Source organism: Phytophthora sojae (genome assembly GCF_000149755.1).
Source record: "Phytophthora sojae unplaced genomic scaffold PHYSOscaffold_5, whole genome shotgun sequence".
Taxonomy (NCBI): domain Eukaryota; phylum Oomycota; class Peronosporomycetes; order Peronosporales; family Peronosporaceae; genus Phytophthora; species Phytophthora sojae.
The window spans coordinates 29,139-45,156 of record NW_009258119.1 but is presented as its reverse complement, the minus strand read 5'-3'; the positions used below and the strand labels follow the sequence as shown (position 1 = coordinate 45,156).

The 16,018-nt window shown below is 52.4% G+C and overlaps 4 protein-coding genes across 4 annotated transcripts; 2 read left to right on the top strand and 2 right to left on the bottom strand.

The window, feature by feature from the left end:
• Nucleotides 1-7: 7 nt before the first annotated feature.
• Nucleotides 8-1,729, bottom strand: PHYSODRAFT_506679 (hypothetical protein; the record flags this gene model as incomplete). The annotated part of the gene is made up of 1 exon (XM_009529837.1): nt 8-1,729. The coding sequence occupies one exon, from the start codon at nt 1,727-1,729 to the stop codon at nt 8-10; it is 1,722 nt and encodes a 573-aa protein (XP_009528132.1).
• Nucleotides 1,730-10,102: 8,373 nt separating this feature from the next.
• Nucleotides 10,103-11,770, top strand: PHYSODRAFT_507393 (hypothetical protein; the record flags this gene model as incomplete). Its single annotated transcript, XM_009529836.1, has 2 exons — nt 10,103-11,397; nt 11,446-11,770. 2 exons carry the CDS (start codon nt 10,103-10,105, stop codon nt 11,768-11,770), a joined length of 1,620 nt encoding a protein of 539 aa, XP_009528131.1.
• Nucleotides 11,771-12,147: 377 nt separating this feature from the next.
• PHYSODRAFT_509161 (hypothetical protein) lies at nt 12,148-13,584 on the top strand (the record flags this gene model as incomplete). The annotated part of the gene is made up of 1 exon (XM_009529835.1): nt 12,148-13,584. The coding sequence occupies one exon, from the start codon at nt 12,148-12,150 to the stop codon at nt 13,582-13,584; it is 1,437 nt and encodes a 478-aa protein (XP_009528130.1).
• Nucleotides 13,585-13,716: 132 nt separating this feature from the next.
• On the bottom strand, nt 13,717-15,919 carry PHYSODRAFT_360740 (hypothetical protein; the record flags this gene model as incomplete). Its single annotated transcript, XM_009529834.1, has 2 exons — nt 13,845-15,919; nt 13,717-13,753 (listed from the first exon to the last, which is right to left on the bottom strand). The coding sequence occupies exons 1-2, from the start codon at nt 15,908-15,910 to the stop codon at nt 13,717-13,719; spliced, it is 2,103 nt and encodes a 700-aa protein (XP_009528129.1). The 5' UTR covers nt 15,911-15,919.
• Between the last annotated feature and the right edge of the window lie 99 nt (nt 15,920-16,018).

The window sequence follows — 16,018 nt, the reverse complement described above, 5'->3', positions numbered from 1 at the left end:
ACAGGCTTTAATGGCGGCCGCCGCTTGAGCTTGAGTCGCAACCGGTGCCACCAGCGATAACAAGACACGACGTCGACGGATAGATGGACATAATGTTGACCATGACGGTCCAGCACAGCGAGCACCCGAAGTAAACGGCGGTCACCAGTCCCATTAGGCGGCTCGACCCTCCGTTGTGCTTGAGCTGCTGGGTTTCAGCCTTTTGGCGGGGCAGGAGCGGCAGGAAGATCAACCCAGCTAGGTTCATAGAGTAGCGAATGATGAGGACGTAAGTCACCTCCCAGCGCACGTGGGTAGTGTCCTCCACGATGTCGGCGTTGGTCACATCGAAGTAGCTGTCCACGTTCTTGGAGAGGGTACTGGCCAAAGGGATAGCGATGTTTGCGACCGACCCCACCAGGCCGTACACGGCGCCTTCGTTGCCCTCGCCAGCCAACTCCACGATCACGTACGTTCCAATCACGAACGCGATACCGTTGGGGAGGTTCTCAACCACAGGCACGCCAAGCCAGAACCACTGGTTTCGAACGATATCCCACGTAGTGAGCATAGTTACGATAAAGTCCATGACTGTCACTGCGATGATGGTGATGGCATGCATTGAGCGCCAGTTCCAGTGAAGGCCGTACTTGCCCGTGAAGAAGAGCGTGATGGCGAAGATGGCGTTGCCCATGATGGCCATTACTTTGTCGTTGAGCGGTGTAGCGTGAGCCCAGTACGCCTGCATCGGGTCGGAACACGTGATAGTGAAGTTCTCAAAGACACCCGACAGGTACTTGTACACGATGACTTGGTACACCGGTCGCATCTGCATGAGGTGCCACAGCTCGGCCAAGTAGTCGCGGAACACGACGCCGGGGTGACGCTCCTCCTTGATGCAGTACCACGAAAGGGGGATCACAGGCAGGCAGCACAGCGTGAGGATGACCATGAGCTGGGGGAAGCTCAGCGAGAAGCTAAAATCGCCACCGTAGTCTTTTCCATTGAAGACCACACCGGTGAGGATGCTCGACATGGTCACGAAGGCGGTGCGGACCATGTAGATCGTCGTCTGCGTGTACCCACGAGTGGCCTCAGGCTCACGCTGGGCGACTTCGACCATCATAGCGTCAGCAGCGACGTCCGCACCGACGTAGCCGACGGCTGCAATCATCATGAGCACAATGAATTTGCCGCCGACGTGATGAGCCGACTCGTTGAATGTCGCTACGATCTCGGGGGTCAACTCGTCGGCGTCCATCCGCGCGTACTTGTGGTCCGGGTAGTACGGGGCACCGGCATCCATGCACGCCATGACGAGAAGCATGGCGAAACACAGCGTCCAGCCCATGATCATGAACGGACGACGGCGATACCCCATCACTGGCACGCAGTCCGTGATCATGCCGTAGAAGATCTTGAACGACCACGGCATGTTGAGCAGCACGACAGCCGACACGACTTGTGTTCCTTCCATGTTGAGGTAGTTGAACAGGAACGGGTAGACTGTTCCGGGCAATGTACCGAAGATCATCCCCACGGCGGCGTATTGCACCACGAGTCCGATGTAGTCGCGACTCCAGATATTGACCTCGCCACCGTCACGAAGAGCGCCGCCTTCGAACTCGCGAGGCGACTGCGTGTTGAGGTACCACTCGTTCTCCTTCCGCGGTGAAAAGGTGAAATCCGTTGTCGACATGACCGGCGCCGGCGCCAGCAAGTCTATTTTCTTGCGTGGCGTCGTGCTCATCGTTTCTTCCAGTAGCGGCACTATGGTTGCTGACTTTTAAGCGGAAAGCGGAACTGAGACTTTTTGCTCTTCGAAGGTGACCAGTAGCGAGAGCACCTGGCATGGGCGCCTGATAGTCCTGGCATTGCCAGCAGGAAGGTCGGAGCACATGTTGATGAACGAACGTCTGGCTTGCTCTCCCTCCGACCGAAAACACGCCGACCGCACAACGTCAACCTCCAACTTGGGTCCGTTGAGGCACCACGTCAACGATGGGAGGCCGAAGATCCCGCGCAAAGCCCCGAGTTTGGGGCGAGCGCAACCACGGTCTCCGATACAAACTACAATGACGATCTGTATCAGGTGTAAGCAATGCAAGTGCGTGGTGCAAATCGACTTGGAGGCACAGACCGTCTGTTGTACTAAGTATTTGTTATTAATAGCCACCGAAAGCTTCTTGGTGTTGACACCAAGTTTTGGCGTTTGCCACCAAGACACGGTTCACAATTGATGCCACCCCTTCCAGCTGGGTAGGTAAACGCAGATGCGTGCCGCCGCACATCGATACGCCTTACATACAGTACTTATCCAATATATGGATACCGGTACGTGCAAAATGTTTTCCTATCTAGGGTGGAGGCGGCTTTGCTTGCAGAGACTTCCGGACTCGCGACCTTGAGCAGCCCGTCTAACCTCGGATGAAGAGTTCCGATTCCCAAAATACCTTCTGTGCTCGTGTTGTTGAATGGGAAAAAGGCACTTGCTGCTTATCAGATACCTTTCTAGGCTTCCAGCTGGTGTGGCCGCCATCAATTTTCAGTAAAAGTTTGGAGACTTCGGGTGTGGTTGATCTCTATGCCGATATCGTGTGATGTATGAACTGTACTGTTGATTTTTTTCCCCGGAAAACTAACCCTACGTGGGTTCTTGGAGCTCTAAGCGCGAGTCAAGGCATGCATTGTTGCTGCTTTGGGCCACATAGCGTGGCAGCCTGCCTATATCCTTTTACCAGTCGAGAGATGACGCGCGATTGGAAATTTTTCTTAATCTAGACACCATATGCATTAACTTCAATGTGCAGGATCCTTTGGCAAAATACTGTACATGCACAGTAATGTAAATTTTGGATCACATTTCCGGTAGACTTTGTCAAACTCTACAAATAATAAAACAGAAATGTATCAAAACCTAAAGAGTGATCCCTCGGGAATCCCGCCGAGATGGCGGTGCTGCCGATGTAACGATAGGATACAGAATGAATTTGTCGCTTCGAGATGACAACCAGAGCTGTGCAGTGCGTCTCCAGACCAGAAACGTGGAGTCGGGTTCGCTTGCCTGCCACGGTGGCAGTGCCACCTGCTTTCGCCACGGCCAATCTCTCGGTCTTGTTACAACACCAGTGCATGTATGGTAGGAACTAGTGCCGTCAATAACGATCAAATTACTGCCATCATCTTCTAGCGTTTCCAGTGTTGACATGGAGAAGTTATGAGTTCAGAATGAGCACGTGGACGTTGTGCTTTTGGTCTCCCGTGCAATGCTTGAGCACTCAAAATCACGGGTGTATTGCGCGATACAAATCGCAGGCTTAAAAACGATAATGTGAAGCCAATACGTTCACAAAAGTATTTCTCGTGTCGCTTATCTTGACACTAGTTGACGATGGTTTTTTGTTGGATTCGCCCAAGAGAACGCTTCGTTGCTGGTTGTCTCGCTTCTCTTAGCTAGTGCCAACAATGTTGTTCTCTTGGGCGAATCCAACAAAAAACCATCGTCAACTAGTGTCAAGATAAGCGACACGACAAATACTTTTGTGAACGTATTGGCTTCACATTATCGTTTTTAAGCTGATCCCAGTAGCCCATATTTGCTTCCCAGGTGACGGGTAAAGCTGCTGTTGCTCGTTGCACCGTAACTTTCTATGAAAGTCGCTCGCAAATACTTATCCTGATGGCCGAATTTGTTCCACCAATATTGCAGACGTAATGACCATCTCGTCCCGATCACATCCTTTTTGTTTTTTTTACTCGTCATGTACAAATAATAAACTAGGTCACGGAAGAAAGAGTAGCATCTTTTGATGCATTGCTCTGTAGTATGGAGGTATGGCTGCGTAATTCTCGACCTGGCCGAATCAATAAAAAATTGTGACCACTACAGATTTCTTTACAGCAGAATGGATATTTTTAGTTCGAAATAAACATCAAACATCTAAACGAAAAATCGTTCGTTCAGGGCAACTGACGAGTGGAAATTTCCTACAATACAAATTAGAGTTGATTAACTGGTATTCCGGGTGGCTACTACATGTACATTTGACTAAAGATTTGCAACTAGTATTAAAAAGACCAAGCTGAAGAGCAATTACATTTGATATTTATTCTACGAGCTAATATTTAGCAAATGTCCTCCGATCCTAGCTGCATCAAGTACACCAACTGTAGTACACCATGGTGCAATCTCAAATTAGACCATGATTTGAACTCGAAGCCTGAAGCCTCAGCAAGTAGAAGTATTTGCGTTGGTGAGCATCGAGTATGTCGGGTCTCTATCTATTTCGTGGTGTTAATTGGGTTGGCAAAGCACAAGTTGACATTCTCTACGCCGTACGAGCGGAATCATGCTCAGTATAACAGCAAAAACAATGCACCCGCACAACATTTCCATTTACTATTGAAAACGTAGCTTTTTCATTCGAATTAGTAGTGAAAAATGGATCCACGGAAATATATGGGAGAAATTGCCGCAAAATAGTACGTGTGGTCTACGACATTGAGTTTAGACGGCATACGTCCGTACCGATACATGTACTCGAAGTGTCGGATGGATCGCTTAACTGAAGGGGGATGTTGGGGGATGCACGCTTGAGCTGCTGGATTTTAAGCCAACGTAAAGTATTCTAGCCCGCCTTCAGAGGTTCTTCGCGCCACTGCGATACTTCGTTTTGCACTCTTTAATGTTAATTGCACCACTTCGCTGGATTTTCATCCCAAGCCTCCGGTATACTCAGTATGTCTGACGAAATTGTCAGCAAGGTCACCGAAAGAAAGAGGGCACAGAAGAAGATGTCTATCAACATATCGCGACCTCGGACTCATATTTTCAATGCATGTACTTTCAATGCAAGTGCTGACTGTACAGTGCTCTCAGCGCTGGAAACTTTTTAAATCTTGGTGCCAAAATGCAGATAAACTACTTACGCGGCGTAAGTTACGCCACGAGTTTTACTGAGCAGCGCAAAGCAAAATACTGGTAAGGTTTTAAACAGGTCTTATGCAGGTCTGGTCCTGTTTTGGTCCTACGGCATCTAAACGAGACCGAACAGAAAATCAGTATGATTTCGCTAGTGGTCCCGTTTGGATGGCGAGACCCAAACGATATCACTACGAAACAAGCAATTTTTGGACCCCCTTCACCCTGATATAAAATATCGTGATAGATTATAGAGGGCAGCCGCTATTGAAGTAGAGCTGGAGATTATAATATGAAACCCAAATGTCTGAATTTGCGAGCGAGCGTCTTGCTGGTGTCGATCCCTGGATCGTCGACGCTGCTCGGACTGATGCTATTGCTAGACTTTCTTAATGAGCTTTAACGAACTGGGTTGCTCAGACGTCCTCGTGCCTGAACCTACTGCTATCTTCGTCCATGTATTCTTGTATGCATGTACCGCTGATCCTTGGTACTTCGTACTTGAAGTACTTGCTTGTACTTTGCCTCTGCAGGAAGCTAGATAGTGATCCAGTGATGGACATCCAGCAGGGCGCTAGCTCGCAGCTCGCCCTCCACATCCTACGGGGCTAGTATCTCACAGTACTGCTTCGCACGAGTACTTCAAGCCTCGGCTCCTACGCAAAATGAACTTCTCGATTGTCCCTAAGACCGCAATTTAAGGAAAATTACAATTGGTCTAGCCTTAGTGCATATAGCGGTAGCTGGTGGACCGAAGATCGGCGTGGACTTCTTCTCATATGCTTTGGTTGCTGTTGGCTCGCTGACGTTCGGTGATTAGACTGAATGATATCCTGTGAAGCTTGCTGGTCCGAGAGTTGGCACCGTTTGGACGCTTTGCTTGCGTTGGGTGCGCTGGTTGGGCCCATGGTGATTGCGTTGCGACCTCGTGAGTCGCCTGTATGACAGTGTTGGTACCATGGAGAGACTATTGGTGCTGACGGATCCACCGAGTGTGTACTCTATCGTTTGGCTGAGTTATTAACTCGCGGGGGGAGGGGTGTTCATCAAGTCGGACGGCCCGGGCAGCTAGAGTACAAGCCGGATTAGCATGACTGACAGTTAACCTGACAGCAGGGTTGAAGTTTTTGTCCAGTATGGTCTTTCATTTGCAATATCCCCTTTAATACAAAATACATTTATTTTCCATTTGAATATTTAATTGTAGAGTTTTCTAAAACCCTGTTTTCTGTAGGGTCTTTTTTAGGTCCCATTTGGAGGCTGATTTTATTTCGGTCCTGTTTTGGTCCTCCAGACCAAAAAAGACCAGACCTGCAAAAGACCTGTTTAAAAATCTTCCAAAATACTTGTACTTCGAAGTAATAAATAAGTTCGGCCAAGTAGGTGTTACATGCCCGAGATGTGGGAAGTGAACGAAACCGGGGAGCTGATCACATTCTCCCAGAGGAGGTAATATAACTCCGTGCTGCCGTCATGGAAACTGTCCGTTTATTCAAAGTAAATACGTAGGTCTCGGTTGCGAGGCTTACGTAGGTTGATTCGAGAAAAATACTTGTCATGCACTCGATAGTAAGACGATTGCAGACCAAGATGACGCGGGTCCGGGGCGTGACTTCGCAGAAGAAGTGGAAACTCTCGAGTCATTCGATGCAGTAGGTTCCCCTGGCGACCCATTTTGACTTCGTTCCACCTCTTTTCGAAGCGGTGGCACAGTGATCACCTACGGTAGTGGTGGGGATTCCAGCAACACTCCTGTCCTCTCGTCTGGAAGCTGGGACTTGCAATTGTTCCATCGTTGCTGTTCAACTCGAAGACGGAGCTGCAGGGACTACATAAGTACTACAGTGCCAGTAGTAACCATTCGGTTGATTCGTCAATGGCGTCAGCCTACTGCTGCCGAGGTAAAACTGCATCAGCGCAGCAAATGAGCTACCGTACAGTACACGTATCTGAGATGCGCTACAAATATACTTACGTCGACGAAGTTACGAAAAATGGAGAGGGGCCCTGGATTTTGGCATTCCCGTGACTTGATCGTCTACACGAGTCAAGTTGGCGTCCCAGTCGATTGAACTGAAAGTCAACCTTTATAAACCTCCACTTGTGGAACATGAAATCTGGCGCACCAACAAACGATTGTACATCATGCAAACCCCAAGGACTCGCTCGTGTGTCCGGCGGTGTGAAATGTCGCGCAGTAGCTGTACTGCCGCTCTGGTGTTGGGTCATGAATCGGTGGTCATTGACGCACGACGCCTATTGCGGCCAAATGCAGGTTACCTGCCGGCGGTACCAGCGAGTCGCCTATTTCTCCGCTGCAGCTTCAATCAAGGCGAAGGTACCGCGGAGTGCAGCGAGTCGATTGCGTCTCACCATCGTAGCCGTGGTGCCAGGCGTGCGGTCCCGACGGTCGAGTAAAGGACGATAACAACCTGCGATTTGTACAACAGCAACCACACCAAACGGGCATCAGCAACCACTTTTGTGTACAGAACCAATCCTGTACTACTCGGTTCTGTACTTAAAAGTGGTTGCTTTTCTGTGCGGTGTATTACACCGCATATCGCAAGTTCGTGTCACGGTCCACCAACACCAAAACCAATGCTGTATCCCAAAAGGACGCAGGCATTGTCTACAGGTGGCGGCGAGCTGAGCCGCGAACAGGACGGTGCCAACCACGTGCCGACATGCCTATTGACCTCTAAGAATGATTAATGTCTACTTCAAAATAACTCGCGCGAGTTAATATGAAGTAGTGGATTCAAAATAATTCGCGCGAGTTAATATGAAGTAGTGGATTCAAAACAACTCGCGCGAGTTAATATGAGCAGTGGATTCAAAACTGCTTGAGTTAGTTTGATTCATAACAGCTACATGCGTCAAGCTCGAAAGTTGCTAAACGATCAGGTTGGTGAAGTGAGAAAATGGGCTTAGATATTTCAACGAAGCTGTGTGACTGGGTGAAATACCGTTAACATTCAATCCTGTATAAACTTGCAAGAATGGTACCAACAATGCTCATTACCCCAGAGAGTGTTGGATTCGAATAAGAACGAGGGACATCGAGTGTACAGAGAGTATAGTCAACTAACTGCACAAGTAAATAGCAATGAACCAACAGACATCGTTCTTAGCGAGTTAGATTGTGGACTATAATTTCGTGGACCACTACCGCAGACTCGCGTCCTCGAGGCATGTGGACTGTTGGTGAGGCTACACCAGTGCATCGTAATGGTAGTGGTAGATAGCCGTCTAACGCCCAACAAATTCAAATTCCAAATTTGATCTATAACGTCGGCTACGATGTAACTGCCCAACGAGCAATAACGTTCATGAGGAGGCTAATAAGTCTGTTTTAGTGAAGTTATTGTGGAAAGCTCGTATTGAAATACTACTAGAGCAAGCGTTTTTGACTGGAAAGTCACACGACTTATAGTTAGCTCAAATGCCACTCACAGCAAGGGTGTGCGCCTTTAATATTTACCCGTCGGTCACTATATAGCTACAATTCCCAGCGAATTTTCGCATCGTAGTGCACAAATACATATTGCTCCAAATTCAGAGTTGTAGTTGCACCTCAACGCGCCTAGGAATAGTAGTTATAGAGAGGTTGGTTGAGGTCTAACTCCTTTATTTAAAAGTATGCAGTGCGAAATGGTTCGTGGTTTGAAACCCCAATGCGGACCAGTGTGCTGATTGTCACTAACATCAAGGCAGTGAGCGTTATGGCTATGGATACTCGTTACTAGTGTAAGTGAACTCTATATACCTTATTTCCAAAACAAAATACTTAAGTATGCTGGTTGGCTCGCTGAAATTCTTAAGCCTGATAATTTCCCTGAGTATTTTTGTGGGCTATACGTTGCCACTTGAAATATGCCAGAAGACCCATTACATACTTTAGCATGCAAGGTATCCACGCTAGCTGAGTAGTTTAACGGACGCTTAGGTGGTTCAGCACGAGGCGCTAGAATACGTGATACCTTCCGAGCTACTCTCTATATATTATCGAATCTCTGAGTAGAGCTGCAAGTTCTGTATAAATGCTCCACACAGATAAAATCAAACAATGCGTCGTAACCATACACAACCACTACCATCTCTGATAACAGAGGGAAACGGCTATCCGGTGGCTTAGAGGCAGGAACTGGTGCGAACCTTACTAAAATGTTTTACTCACTCAATCGGCATATACTCACATGTAAGGGACAATCTGGGTATGTTGTGATACATTGCGGTGCCTGGCATCCTAAGACAAACTAAATGTATGCATTTGTTCACACGGATTGCTTTGTGGCAACCGTGCTTGGGTTGAACTCCGAAATGCTCACGTATAATTACCCTTTACTAAACTCACAGTACAGTATACTCTAGTACGTACCATTTCAATTTAAAACAGTATAATTGGCCTCATATCAGCTCCGTACCTCGCATGACGCCACATTATAACAACTCCTAATAGCTGCCTATACGCATGCGCAACCGGAGTCTATTCTACATGTATTAATACAACTCACTTTATGATGTCTCGCGAGTAATTTAATTCAAATTAACTCGCGCGGGTTATTCTGAAGCATCTGGACCATTTTAACGCGCGCGAGTTATTTTGAATTTGAACCAGGGAAAGCTATACTGAGCTCAAGTACATGTACATGGAGTGTGTGTAGCGGCCATTCGCAGGCGCCCGGCTTAGCGCAGGAACCTGGAGAAAGGGCAGTAGAAAGGACAGGTTGCCAGTGATCGAAAAAGTGGTTGTTGACGATCACTTTCCAGCTCTTTTGGTTCTCGTCTTTTCTAGGTTGCCATTGTCCCAAAGAAGGTTGTTTATGGTCCAAAGTCGGTGGTACACTGGCGACCCGGACTCCCGACGGTCAAGCTTTCGCGTCGTCGCGCATTCGATAGTGAACGAATGAGTCGATACAGATGCCAAGTGGCGGGTGCCGTACTGTAACACCCAAGAAAACATCCCTCGCCAGACTAGGCTCGCTCGCTCCATGGTGCCAAACGATACAGTACAAGCTAGGCAAAGCGGCGTGGAGCGGGACCAATTGAACAACCTTCGGGTGGCCCACAGACCGGCTGGGTGGCTGTCGTAGATGCGCAGCATCACGTTGGCAGCCCTCGGTGTTGCGGTTCGGGGCGAAGCACCCCCTCGGCTCACTTCTCAATCGGTCCTCCTCGAGAGACGTCGACAAATATACCATGGCGAGCCCTGCAAACAAACTGGACATGGTCTCGCCTGTCGCCGCTGGACTGCCCCCGAAGGGCTTCCATTCCATGAAGACCCCCGACGGTGAGGACATCGAGGGCGGCGCCCTGCGCGCCGGTGGTGCCATCAACGTCTGGAGCCGCGAGTACATCGGCATCATCGTGCAGTACGCGGCTGTCGGCATGATCTACGGCACGCTGCCCGGCACCGTGTACCCGTTCCTGTTCAACTACCTCAACATGGAGAGCACGCAGGTGGTGTCCGCCACGGTGCTGCTCAACCTGCCGTGGTCGTTCAAGCTCTTCTACGGAATGATCACGGACTGCGTCCCCATCTTCGGCTACCGTCGTCGCCCCTTCATGATCATCGGCTGGACGCTCTGCTTCATCATGCTGCTGGTCATGGCCTGCATGAAGGCCGGAGACCCGTACTACCCGGAGTACGCCTACGCCTCGATGAACGTCACGACGCTGTCCCCCGAGATCGTCGCCACCTTCAACACGGACGCCCCCTCCACGGGCAGCAAGTTCATCGTGCTCATGATGCTGGCGGCCATCGGTTACGTCGGTGCCGATGTAGCGGCTGACGCTATGATGGTCGAAGTCGCTCAGCGCGAGCCTGAGGCCACGCGCGGCTACACGCAGACGACGATCTACATGGTCCGCACGGTGTTCGTGACCATCTCCAGCATCCTCACGGGTTTCGCCTTCAACGGCACCCACTACGGTGGGGACTTTAACTTCTCGCTGAGCTTCCCGCAGCTCATGATCATCCTGACCGTCCTGTGTCTGCCTGTGATGCCCCTCACGTGGTATTTCATCAAGGAGGAGAAGCACGAAGGCATGGTCTTCAGCAAGTACCTGAGCGAGCTCTGGGGGCTCGTGCAGACGCGCCCTATGTACCAGGTCATCGCGTACAAGTTCTTCTCGGGCATCTTCGAGAACTTCACCATCACGTCGTCTTCGGCCATGCAGGCCTACTGGGCCGGTGTGACCCCGCTGAACGAGAAGATCCTGGCCATTATCGGCAACGGCATCTTCGCGCTCACGCTCTACTTCACGGGCAAGTACGGCCTCCAGTGGAACTGGCGATGGATGCACGCCACGATGATTATCGCGGTGACGGTGCTGGACGCCATTGTGACGTTCCTCACGACCTGGGACGTCATTCGCAACCAGTGGTTCTGGCTGGGCGTCCCCGTCGTGGAGAACCTCCCGAGCGGCATGGCGTTCGTCATCGGTACGTACGTGGTGGTGGAGCTGGCGGGTGAGGGCAACGAGGGCGCGGTGTACGGCCTCGTCGGGTCGGTCTCCAACCTCGCCATCCCGTTCGCCAGCACCATCACCAAGAACGTCGACGGCGCCTTCGACGTGGCCAACAAGGACATCGCGAGCGACACCAACCACGTGCGCTGGGAGGTGACGTACATCCTGATCATCCGCTACGCCATGAACCTGATCGGCCTACTCTTCCTGCCGCTGCTGCCCAAGCAGAAGGCCGAGACCAACGAGCTCAAGCGCAACGGAGGCTCGAGCCGCATCCTGGGCTTCGCGACGCTGGCCTACTGCGCCTTCGCCCTCGTGTGGTCCACCATGGTCAACATCATGTCCATCTACCCGTCCACCTCGTGCCTGCGCATCGTGGGCGGCACTGGCTGCTAGGATAACGCAGCAACAACCTACCTACATAGATCTAGTGTCTCCATTCGCACAGTTAACAATGGTAATGTAAAGCCACGCCCTTCAATTCTGAGACCATGAGTAAAACTTCAACTTTACCTCAATATAGTGACGTCTGTTCCCGATATAGTGCCTTTTTGGCGAGTGATGGTGCATGAACTTCCAGAAAGTTGCCGCTCAATCTCGCACTTGCCGATCTTCCGACGTCCGCGCACATCGTCTCCTGCACCAGCAGCGTCATGGCCACCAAGTCTGCGTCTCGGTCTGCCTTCGCGGCTCCTTCGCCTCAACTGTCGGACAAATTGCGCGCCTTCCTGGACTCTCTGGAGCGCGGCAAAGACGGCAACACCCTCGTGCACATGCGCAAAGGGCGCCACCAGCTCGAGACCTTCGTGCGCAGGCAGCACGCCGGCGCTGAAACCTTCGAGCAGGCGGTGGAAAGAGAATCGTCGCAGTGGAAGGAGCACGTGGCCAAGGCAAACGACGATAAGGACGTGAGAGTTCAGCAGCGTCGCGTGCTGCCGGAGCTGCTGCCCGGGCTGCAGGTCGTGCACGACATCAAGGTGGGGAGGCCCGGCAGGCCCGACGACACTGTCTACCTCAAGTCCCGATACGCTAGAGAGTGGCTGCCACGGGGCAACTGCATCGCAGAGTGGCCGACTGGAGGCGCGGCCTACTTCTTCCCACTCATTCGCGGGTACCGGAAGTTCACGGGCCAAGAGGACGACGGGGAGCTCAAGAAACAGTCGGGGCATGAGGAGGACGAGCTCTCCAAGTTCTTCATCAAGCCGCAAGCCCAGAGCAAGTGGGTGATCTCGACTACCAAGGAGAACGGCGAGGCCGGCCACTTGTCGGTGCTGAAGCGGAGCGACGGCGAATTCGTCTACGTGCTTGGGTCGAAGAATACGCACCTGATGGCGCGGACTCTCGAGGACATTGAGCGCGTGAGAGAAATCCACAGAGTGGAAGGAGGCGACCCGTTCCTTGCTGCAGCTCCCATTGCTACGGCGATTCTGCGCATGCTGTTTGCACTCGAGCCAGCCAAGCGGACGCTACTGTGTGAATTCTTGTGGCAGACACGAACCACTGCGTCTTTCGAGGTGCTGTGTCCGAGCCACCAACACGTGCAGCTACTGGACTACCTGTCGGAAGACACGCCAGTGTTCTATGGGCTGTCGCTTATGTCATACAACTCATTCGATGGTGCCGAGATCTGCGTGAACCCCGTGCTACTATACGAGTTCATGCGAGCTCTCGGAGTGCGCACCGTCACCTACGATGTCGTTGAGTTCAACGTGGACGCCTTCGAGGCCGCGCTTGAGCGCAGCAAGCGTGCCTATCAACATGAAGGCGGAGTTCACTTGTTCTTGGACGAAGACGCCGCTGTAATCGGGATGCAGAAGCACAAGAGCATTTGGTACGTGTGTCTGCGTGCGATCCGAGAGAAGGCCAAATCATTCTGTCGTAACCTCAACTCGAAGAAACCTCCGAAGGGCAGGGCCAAGCCGCTGCTGCCGAAGGAGGCGCTGAAGCTAGCTAAAGACTCCGTGAAAAAGCGCTTCCGAGCCATCCCAGCGTTCCTGCGCATCTCGGACGAGGTCTCAAGCGCTTACGAGGCGCTGGGCGAGCAATTCCTCGAGTACTTGTTCGAAGAGGAGCTGTTCCGTGGAGTTGCAGATGGCAAGGAGCAGGAGGAGAAGTGCAAACAAGTTGCTAGAGACGTCGCTGACCTCTTCCCAGTCGTGTGGAAAAGGTTCCTTGAACGCACAGGTTTGAATGATGCCATCGGGCAGTAATAAACAATAGAGAACATCATAGATTATACTTCGTGGTATAGCCTGCCTGAGTCGAGCTCGAAGATCAACTCGCGTGATAAAACAACTCCCTCGCTCACACTTGGATAGTCTTGTCTTGCCACCACCAGGTTTTCACTGTGCCATCGTGAGAGCTCGAAGCAAGAAGTGCCTGCTTTTCGTGCCAACGGGCATTGTAAGTGACGCCGCGGTGGCCCGCGAGCCTCTCCAGCAACTTGCCTGTTGCCACCTCCCACACGTACACATAGCCGTCTTCGGAGCCGCCCAACACGAAGCTTTCCCTCGGACCAAACGATGCCCGCACGATGTTTTTGGCGGTGTTTTGGTGACCCTTGAAGCGCTGTAGCGGCCGTTGCTCTGCGTGTCGGCTACCCGAAAAGGTACTGCTACTGCCACCGCTGCTTCCGATTGCACTCAGGTTGCTGCTGCTGCCACCGTAGCCAGCTCCACCCGAAATTCCAACGCCGTTGGCTGAAGAATAACCCGAGCCGACGCCATTGGAGAATACTGCGTTGCCTCCGACGTAACTACTGAGCGACCCGTTGGACCCACTGCTTGATGCACCGCTGCTTAGCCCCGTCGACAAGTGAGTACGTGGAGTATGAAGCATCCGCAGGTCCCACAGACGATTACTGTTGTTCCGCGAACCACTCAGCAGCGTGTAGCCATTAGATGCCATCGAAATGGACGTGACCTCTCCAAGCGTTTGGCGCAATGTGTGAACACACAGTCCACTGAGGATGTCCCACAACCGGATGGAGCCGTCCTTTGACCCGCTAACGATGAAGTTGGCGTGTCGGTTAAACTGGACATCGCACACGGAAGCGAAGTGGCCGCGGAACGTCTTCGCCACCGCACCAGTGGCAATGTCCCATAAACGAACGCTCTGGTCGTAGCCTCCAGTCACCAAGTGCGTCTCACTCGGGTGCAGGTTCACAGTGTACACGTCACCGCCGTTTGGACTCATAAGCGTAGCCAAACACTCTGCAGACGTCACCGAGTAGTTGTGAGTGGCGGCAGCAATCGCTGCAGTGGCACCTGATGTAGCTGCGGCAGCGGCTTCGACCGCAGACTGCATCACATTGGCCCCACGCTGGCCATTTAGAAGGTCGTCGTCATCACTCTGAGCCTGTTGAGCCGCTGCGCGTTCCTCCAAAGCTGCACGCAAGTCCCAAACCTTCACAGTACCATCGCCCGAGCCTGAATAAAGACGTTCACCTGACGAACTTGCTGCAAGATACCAAATTCTGGACGAGTGGCCGAGCAAGTCCCTTGTCCACTGGCGGCAAACCGCGCCCGTGGACTCGTCCGTCTCCTCTTCACCACTTTCCTGCTGTGTCGCCGGCAGCTCGGTAGGCCAAAGCTTAATTGTAGCGTCACTGGACCCTGAAGCCAGCAGTTCGCCGTCGGTGCCCACAAAGGTGACGAATTTTACATTCTGCGAGTGTCCGACGTATGTGCTCTTGACGGCATTAGGCAGAACTTCGCACTCAAAGTCTCTCAGCAGCGTCGTGACCTTGGGGATCGTCTTGGGGTGGTACCGACTGAACTCCATCTGGTAGGCCACACTCTGGTGCAGCAACTGCACGAGTCGGTTGTCCGGCATGGCCACGGGGGGCGTCGCCATGGCCGCGTCTCCTCCGTCCTGCTGAGGCGAGATCACCTCCTCCAGAGCGAAAGTGGCTCGGAGCTGCTCCACGAGTTTCTCTCTGGACCTCACGACGCCCTCCCAGTCACGGAAGGCGTCGGACTCCCCGACGGCTTTGCACGTGAGCAGGTAGCACAGCTCCTTGAACTCGTGACGACTGGAGCTCGTGGCCACCGCCACCTTCTCCAGCGGCTTGAGGTGCGTGGTGAGGAAGGTGAAGGCCTTCTGATATTCCTGTCGGTCAATGAGCTCCAGGTACTCCTGCTTGCACACGGCGTACAGGAAGCCCTGGTGCGCGGCGTGGAACTTCTTGAGGTGTTTGCCCAGCAGCTTGGCCACCAGGTCCCAGTCCCCGTCCATGATGGCGGCGCCCAGGCGACGAAGCGCGTCGCGCTCCTGCAGGCGTCCGTGGCGCTTGACGTTGGCCTCGTCCTGGATCGTGGCGCTGGACATGGCGAAGCCCTCCTGCTGCAGGTACTGCGTGATGAGCGCCAGCAGCTCCTGCTTGATCTGCGCGTCCTGCGCGTCGAATGTGGCCTCCGGGGGGATGCTGGTGCGGTGGTGGCCCACGTGCGACCATTGCGCCGCGGCCGCGGAGCTCACGGAGCTGGTGCTCGCCCGCCGACTCGCGGGGGGCAGCGGGGGCGTCGCGTCGCTCATTTAGATTTGGGCACACGGGATAAATGACTAAGTTTATGCGTATGTACAAAAATGAGCGACTAAGTTGAAGGGTATGTGGAATTTTTGGCACGGTCTCTTTATTCGTTG